At 36.3% G+C, this 9,069-nt stretch overlaps 1 protein-coding gene across 1 annotated transcript; it reads left to right on the plus strand.

The window, feature by feature from the left end:
- The first annotated feature begins 417 nt into the window (after positions 1–417).
- Positions 418–6,127, plus strand: LOC143912178 (uncharacterized). The gene is made up of 2 exons (XM_077431410.1): positions 418–4,464; positions 4,567–6,127. Exons 1-2 carry the CDS (start codon positions 691–693, stop codon positions 4,864–4,866), a joined length of 4,074 nt encoding a protein of 1,357 aa, XP_077287536.1. The 5' UTR covers positions 418–690; the 3' UTR covers positions 4,867–6,127.
- Positions 6,128–9,069: the final 2,942 nt, after the last annotated feature.

The following is a 9,069-nucleotide window of genomic DNA, read 5'->3' on the forward strand; positions in this document are numbered from 1 at the left end:
TACATACCGGTATATTCATATCGGTAGATCTTTGTTTCTTAATGTGTGTAGAAACACCCTCCCCCCCCCCCCCTTCCACGATAAATGTGGAATTATACTTGTAGCCCCAAAGTGGCTTAAACCAAGTACATACCGGTATATTCATATCGGTAGATCTTTGTTTCTTAATGTGTGTAGAAACACCCTCCTCCCCCCCCCCCCTTCCACGATAAATGTGGAATTATACTTGTAGCCCCAAAGTGGCTTAAACCAAGTACATACCGGTATATGCATATCGGTAGATCTTTGTTTCTTAATGTGTGTAGAAACACCCTCCCCCCCCCCCCCTTCCACGATAAATGTGGAATTACACTTGTAGCCCCAAAGTGGATTAAATCAAGTACATACCGGCATATTCATACATCGGTAGATCTCTTTGTTTCATAATGTGTGATGAAACAGTGGTGATTTAAAATAAATCACAAGACTTGTAGCCCCAAAGTGGTTTAAATCAAGCACCCACCAATTTAGGGTTGTAATTTCTTCCAAAATATGTTGGATAGATTCTGGTGATAATAGTTAAAGTAGAATATTAAGATTCACGGTTAATCATTGAATATTATTACCTTATCTCTACGAATAGTTCAATTGACAGCTATAGTAGAGAACAACTGTATTTATGAGACGAAATAGTGCAACTTTCTGAAACAAATGTCAAGTGCTGAAAACGAGGAAATAGAAGCTTCGACTTCCAAGTCGCATAAAGGTCGAAATCCAACTAGGGACGTAGAACCTATTAGAGACAGGTCAAGCTCTAGAATACATCAGACTCGAAGTCAGACTCAATCGATAGAAATATTAGCGAAGGAAAATAAAGTAGAAGTTATAATGACGTCAATAGAATTAAGGTATTCAGGCGCGGTACAAAGACTAAAAGGAAAAATAGATAAATCCTCCGAATTAGATGAAGGACAGTATCAAACCATTAAAGAAGCATACGATTATGTCCGAAAACTCCATTACGAATATTTAGATAACCTTACAGACATACCGAAAGCGGCCAAAATAGACGAAGAGTACGATGCAATTACAATAACAGTTAAAAATCTTAAAGCAGCATTAGATTGCCAATCCTTTCAAGATAGTAAACTAAAGGTAGAGCAAGCAACAATTAAATTTGCTAGAGATAAGTTACCGACGTTAACCATTCCCACATTTCAGGGAGATCCATCTGAATGGCAATCGTTTCAACAAGCTTTTAAGAATATAATAGGAAACAAAACGGAATATTCGAATGTCACGAAATTGCAATATTTGCATCAATCCTTAATCGGTCCCGCTTTGGCAGCTGTATCAGGTTTAGATATTAGCTCAGACAATTACGAAATAGCTTGGAGTATTTTAGACAAGCAATATAATTTACCAAGACTTAATCTCAAAACTAGGATTAATTCACTTTGTGACTTAAAATTAATCACAAGAGAATCACATATCGAATTGAGAAATCTATTGAATCAGGTAACAGTGTGTATTAAAAACATTGAATCGTTGGGTTACGCGAGAGAAATTTTAGATCCATGGGTAACATGTTTAGTTCTAAGGAAATTACCTTTTAATATAGTAAGAGACTGGGAAATATCGCTGGTTAGCAGAGAAATGCCACCATATGAAAGTTTAGAGACATTCTTGCAGAATAGATGTAATGTATTACAATCTACTGCATCTGTAACTACGGTGAAGGAATTCCCTCATAGTCGTCAAAGAATCATGAGAACTCATGTCGCGAACAAAAACCCATCAAGTAAGGTAAACGCATGCGCATTCTGTCGAAATAATCATTTCATAGGCAAATGTGATAAATTCAAAGCAAAATCCAGTATGGAAAGAAATGAATTCGTTAAATCTAATAACATGTGTTTTAAATGTTTAAATTCATCGCATAAGATAACAAATTGCAAGTCTAACTATAATTGCTTAAGGTGCAAACAAAACCATCACACTTTGTTGCATCAGGACGATACATTTAGTTCCAATAATACGGGAAGGAAGTCAATTAATGCTCATTCTACTCATTTCTCTCAAAGGGAGATAATTTTACCGACGGTACAAGTAGACATTATAACGTCCAATGGAACGGTCGTTAAGGGTCGCACATTATTAGATTCCGGCTCACAAGTCAACTATGTTACCACATCTTTCGCTAAGAAGAATAACTTCAAATTAGAGAAAATCTCTCAAAAAATTGTAGGTATCGCTAATCAAGAAAGTAGCATTCGTCACATCACCAAGGTGACCATAAGGTCTTCAACCACTAATTACTCAACCAAAGTGTTGTGTTTGGTATTACCAGAAATTACTGGCGAAATTCCAACTGTGAAACTGGATCAACAGTTAATTTCAATACCAGCGGGAATCAAGTTATCAGATCCCCTTTGGAATAAACCGACGCCAATCGATTTATTGCTCGGCGCCGAGATTTGCGTTCATGCTATGAAAGCAGGAACCATCCAGTTAGGAAAAGGTATGCCTATCTTAAAGGATACCGAATTCGGATGGACAATAGTTGGTCCATATCCCGAAGTAAATAATGCTCCAGGGAAGAGCCACATAGGCTTAAGTCAATTAGACAGTCACATTCAAAACTTTTGGATGATCGACCAGGTTCCTATGGTAAAACATCAATCTCTTGAGGAGAAAAGATGTGAGGAACATTTCCAAGCACACACATCACGAGATAAAAACGGTAGATTTTGTGTAGCTTTACCATATAAAAATTCCCCGGTAGTATTAGGAAGTTCATTGCACATTGCGGAGAAAAGACACAAAACTTTGGAAAGACGTTTTTTAGCCAATAATAATTTAAAAATGGAATACAATAAAGTTTTAGAAGAGTACATAAATTTAGGACATATGTCAGAGTGTGAACCTCCGGAGGCACATGAGGTTCATTGTTATTTACCTCATCACGTCGTGGTTAAGGAGTCTAGCCTTACCACTAAATATCGTGTAGTTTTTGATGCGTCCGCAAAGACAACGTCTAATATCTCACTAAATAATATTTTGATGGTGGGACCTAGTGTCCAATCAGATTTGTTAAGTTTACTACTCAACTTTCGACTCCATAAATACGTGATTACTGCGGATATTAAGCAGATGTACCGACAGATTCAAATAGCAGAGAAAAACAAAAATGTACAATTAAATCATAATTCGTTATGGTGGGACGGCCCTAGTTGGTTGAAATTAGACGAATCACGATGGCCTCGAAGACCTCCTGAGATCACAATAGATCTTCCAGAGAGAAGGGTAGTCACTAACGCTACCCTTGTGAGGGAAAATAATTGGATAGATAAACATTCTCATCTTCCAAGACTCCTTCGAGTTTTATCATATGTTCGTCGGCCACTAAGGAATAAACAATTAAACGTTAAAGAAAATAACGAACCGTCCGCTTTAGAATTAAAAGATGCTTTAAATAATTTGATAAGGTTATCGCAAATGGAATCATTTCCATTGGAATATCGTTTGCTGAGCAAGGGACATCCAATTCCCAGTAGCAGTAAATTAGCTAAATTGTCCCCTCTATTCCACGAGAATTTAATTTGTGTTGGAAGTAGACTTCCTCTGGGAACAACTCTATCAACGTCACCCATTATCTTGTCAAATAAGCATAAACTTACACACATGATTGTCCGAGATGCGCACTTGAAATATATTCACTTGGGTACTCAAGCCTTACTGTCGTTATTGCGGCAGACCTATTGGCCATTGGCCGGACATAATACTGTCAAAGGAGTGGTGCGTTCATGTGTCATTTGTTTCAGAAATAAACCACTGTCACACAATAGATTAATGGGATTACTCCCGCTTGAACGTACCACTGCGAATTTTCCTTTCAGTCATGTGGGGATAGATTTCGCAGGACCTTTTCCTGTGAAGAGTGGTTGCAATAAGAATTCTAAGATAATTAAGGGTTACGTTTGTGTCTTTGTGTGTTTTTCCAGTAAGGCAGTTCACTTGGAACTTGTCGGAGACTTAACGAGTTCAAATTTCTTAAATTGTTTAAGAAGATTCGTAGCCAGACGTGGCAGGCCCAATACGATATATTCCGACAATGCTACTAATTTTGTCGGTGCAAGTCGTGAACTCGTTAATTTAGTAAAATTAATTTACGAACGTCCTCATGAGGAGAAGCTACTACGGTATGTAGCCTCCGAAGGGATTCGTTGGAAGTTTAACCCGCCAAGGGCGCCTCACATGGGAGGGCTGTGGGAAGCAGCGGTTAAATCCATGAAGATTCATTTAAACAAGGTGTTAAAGGCCACCACCTTAAATTTCGAATCATTTTGTACGGTATTGACTCAAATAGAAGCTTGCATGAATTCCCGTCCTCTTAGTCCCTTGTCTTCGGATCCACTAGACCTTTTACCCCTCACACCTGGACATTTCTTAATTGGCAGATCCTTACTCGCTCTTCCAATGGAGGTTAAATATAACACTAATGTCCATGCCAATCTGCTTCAGATACAATTGACCACAGCAGCATTTTGGAAACGTTGGTCGGCGGAATATTTACATTCTTTGCAGTTACGACACAAATGGAAGAAGGACTCGAGCAACAATCTGAGTGTGGGTCAAATGGTCCTGTTAAAGGAGGAACACATGCTGCCAACCCGATGGGTCTTGGGTCGAGTCACTAAATTGTATCCCGGACCAGATGGCAGAGTTCGAGTCGTCGACGTCTTTACTGCCAGCGGAGAGTTTCGTCGGTCCAGTCATCTAGTGGCGCCATTGCCGATTCTACCACAAGGACCACTTGACAGGAAGGAAGATCAGCAAGAGGGAGGAGAAACAGCAGCTTCAATTCCGTCAACTTCGGTAGCTTAGTTTAACCCGAAGACACTACCCCCAACTCATATTACTTATTAGATGTAATCATGAGTTTAAATCATTCAATGTTAATAGTAGTACTCCGTAATTCACTTTAATTGTGTTGTGTGTATAATTTAAGCTATTTTCATTTTAACATTCGGCAGTATATATCTCCGAATTTAATCTAATCATTTTGTCTTTATAATATAAGACTTGTCTCATGTCATCACTCGGAAGGATTATATCCGAGTTTAAAATAAACTGTTCAAATTTGACAGTTAAAATTAGATTCATGATTTGTTAATGTTAGTCTCCAAGCCACACTTAATGGAGCATCTTAAATTATTTCATGTCTACTTAATTATAACCTGCCGGGAGTCATCCGCAGGTCTTATGTTTCTTGTTATGAAACCATAAGTTAACTCTTACTGTTTATAGTATTTATGTGAATCATAGAATAAGTAAATATTATAATACTGAACATTTCGATGTTTAACGTAGAGACATCTATAATCATAGTTCGCCTTCATTTCCTGCTTGTAGGAATGAATGAATGACTTTCCAATTTACTTTTAATTTAGCAATGTTTGTGCTACTTGTTGATGAAATCAAGTTAACTTAGGAGCATTACACTCACTAATCAAGTTTAGTTGATCGGTAATAGCTGATCTGTCTTGACAACTGTAACAGTGTCAACATTGTATTGTCTAAGTTAACATCAAGATGAGGAATGCTTAAGTTTTAAACCATATACAGTCCACTCTCTCTTCTTTAAAGTAAACTTATCTTGTAATGCTTATTCACAGCTTCAAAGGAGATTTCAAAAATTTTAATGTAAATAGAAACAACATTCACCAGAGGTATACCTATAAGTTGAAATATTACTGAACCAATAAATTGATTTTATCCTCACACTGGATGAGGCAAAGGTTTCATTATTCACCCTCTATTTAATTATTTTAAGAGCTATGATTTATTGTAAACGACTCGTCAGTAATGCTGTAACTCTGTAGAATAACTGTATTGTTCAACAGTTTTCCTATGTGGGACTATGTTCCGACTTTTGTAATGACGTGTGGCAAACAGTCTTATTAACTGATTGTCGATTGGCATTATTGACGAGTTGGCATTAGTGTCGGCCCAAGCGGAAATACGCGACGGTCGACAGAGTTCGAGCAGACGGCGTACGGACAACTTGTGTTCCGTACGCTCCGCTGAACCACCACGTGCAAATTTTACATTTCAATAAACTACATCAAACCATTATCGAAGTCTTTTCCAAGAAGGAATCTCTGATCAATTTAAATATTAAACTTAATTTATATTACATATTTTGTTTTATTTTTCTCATAACTTTGGTATTTTGCTCAAATGCTCCCAAAGCGATTATAATTGTGATTGACTGTGACTTCCGATTGTACAATTTGCACTGAAACGATCGCGCAATGATTTTCGGAATCGTTTCCAAAACAAAAATCGACATTGAACGATATTCGAAATGCGAGCAACATCACCGTGATGAAAGTTTCGAGAAATCGGGCCATCAGAAAAGAAGCTCCGACCAAAAGCGCAACATCACTCACCATCAGTTCACCCGGTAAAAGCGAAAGCGCTCTTTAAAAGTAGAAGTGAAGTCACGGGGGGTAATTTTGAAACGAGTCGCATCTCCGATAGTTGAAATTAAACAAGACTCAGATGACCCAATGAGGATCGAGTGCAATGTGATAAAATGCACACATGTACCTATAATACATACATATGTATGTACCTACAAAGTTCCAAGAAATGGTCCACTAACGTTACTGCTGTTAGACAAGATCTGAAACCTTCCGTTACACGAGAAATGTGGGCTCGAATCCAAATGCAGTTTTCAACTGCATTCACTCCCGCTAGACCTACATGAGGTGCATACTGAAAGTTCGAAAAAGTCACCGATGTAGCGGTACCCTAACGGCTCGTGTACCATAAAGGGAACGAACAGGCCTTCACCCAGCGAAAGTTAAATTAATCCATTATGTCTGATCTGTGGACGAACGGTATGTGCTCCTCCAGAGCAACGGTAAATTTTATTCGCAGAAGATTGAAGCTTTTGTGTGCACTTTTTCCTTCAAGAAGTTAACGGTTTTCGGCGGCCACTAGAGTGCCTTTTAAAACTCAAGTGCACATAATGCGCCAATAAAAGCTATAAATAAACATTCGCATAACGTGTCTTGAGATCAAAGCTCGACGATTTCGTGGGTTACTGCAAGGTTGATAAAAATCCAAACTGGTTTGTATTTTTTATAGCCATTCAAAAATAAACGTGTCACATTTTCCATCGCCTCGTCAATTACTTTGAACTGTTTTAATAAAACATATCAAAATATATGAACTTTTGTACGGGTGATAAAAACCAACGAGCACTTGCCAATTATTGCGTTAATAATCTTGAACATAACTCATTATGTCAAATCGTGTACTCATTCGATCGCGGCACAACGATGCAAATTGTTAATTACGATTATTATTAGTCGACTTGCACGTTCTAAACAGTTTTCTCAAAATATGAACATAAATTGTGAACTGGTGTGTTAACTTTCTTCGAGTGTTGAACTCGAACAGAGAGCGATATTTGTTTCTTATATGAAAATTTACATCTTGGAATGTAAATGCAATTATTACTCATTTATCCGGATCATGTACGACATAAACAGAAATTTCACAATTATACAAAAATAATCCAACTTCCTTATGGGTGTTTAATATTTCCATATATTTTACTTTTAAAAAGTTACTTTGATTTTTTATATGATTTTTTATATAAAACGCATAACTATTATACTATGAGTTTTGTATATGTATACAAAACTCATAGTATAATAGTTATGCGATTTATATAATATTGATGACCATAATTGGCATTAATCAATATAACCAAATATAATATAATAAAATCATTTTAGGCCACGCTTCGTATAAACTTCGATTAATATTTTTTAGAAAGTACGATACATATGAATAATAATGTATTTTTTTTTATTTGAAATTATAAATTCGATATAATAAAATGCTCAAAAAAATAAAAACAAAAACAAATGATGTAATTGTATGAAGAATGTTACAACTAGCAATATAACGATTGTTCATTTGTGATTTTCGTTTATAATCGTGTCGTTACAATAACGGCTTTAATTTTGAAATATGTAATCATTGGAATTATCAAAGCTTTTTCATCTTTTATATGAAGGTACATAATGTTTAAAAAAAAAGAAAACTTTCTCTACCCACTGTATATGGATTTTATATATGGATTTTAGTTCAAAAAATTAATTATTGTTAATTTAATCAAATCTTCCATTCCATGAGAAGAATTTGAAGCAAAATCTTAATAAAGTAATCATTAGCTATCGAAGTTAAAAATTTTATACGCGCATCAACTATTGACATTAATAATGACTGCAGACAAGAAACTTCAAACATTATTCTACTTATTTTATGTTTAGAATTAATTCTCGATTAATATACTTCGTGCACACATTTATAACAGGTATCATAACCATCTAAAAAGATACTAAAAACCGGAAGGAAAATAGAAAAATATTAATGAACACAATCAAACAATCGTTTACACTCGAACGCCGTACATTCAAACATCACTTTCTTCAACAGGAATGCTAACCATTTTACATTTTATCCAAAAAATATTTTTTTATAGAATCTGGCGATCGGAAATTTTTCATTTTTATTTGGCTACTAAGCCAATTAACTATTAATTCACATTCGTACGCCGCTGCGCTAAAAGCTTACCCACAAACATACATATTCGTTCGGTAATTCGGGTATGCAAAAAGTGGGCGTATTATCCGGCCGGTATATGGATCACGAAAGAGACTGAAATGCGAATTTAATTCACATTATGTATACGACTTTTTTTCGGTGTACTTAAACTAGAAGACTCTCGTGTGTACGTGTAAGGAGGCGATAAAGTGTGAGTGCGTTACACTGGCCCATATAGTCGTCAGCGAGACGACCACGTAAGTTACGCTCGAGCACTTGCCAGATTTGCACAGAGAACAAAGATTCTCTAATTCTTAAAGGCTCCACAATTTCACACCGGAACGTCGTTCAGACATTCATCAAACACACATCTAAAGAAAATACATACAAAACATTTGCATTCATATAATAAATGGGTCTGTCTTTGAAAGGTGGCCTTTGAAACGTTTATTGCAAAACGTT

Source organism: Arctopsyche grandis, chromosome 5 (assembly GCF_051622035.1).
Source record: "Arctopsyche grandis isolate Sample6627 chromosome 5, ASM5162203v2, whole genome shotgun sequence".
Classification (NCBI taxonomy): Eukaryota; Metazoa; Arthropoda; class Insecta; order Trichoptera; family Hydropsychidae; genus Arctopsyche; species Arctopsyche grandis.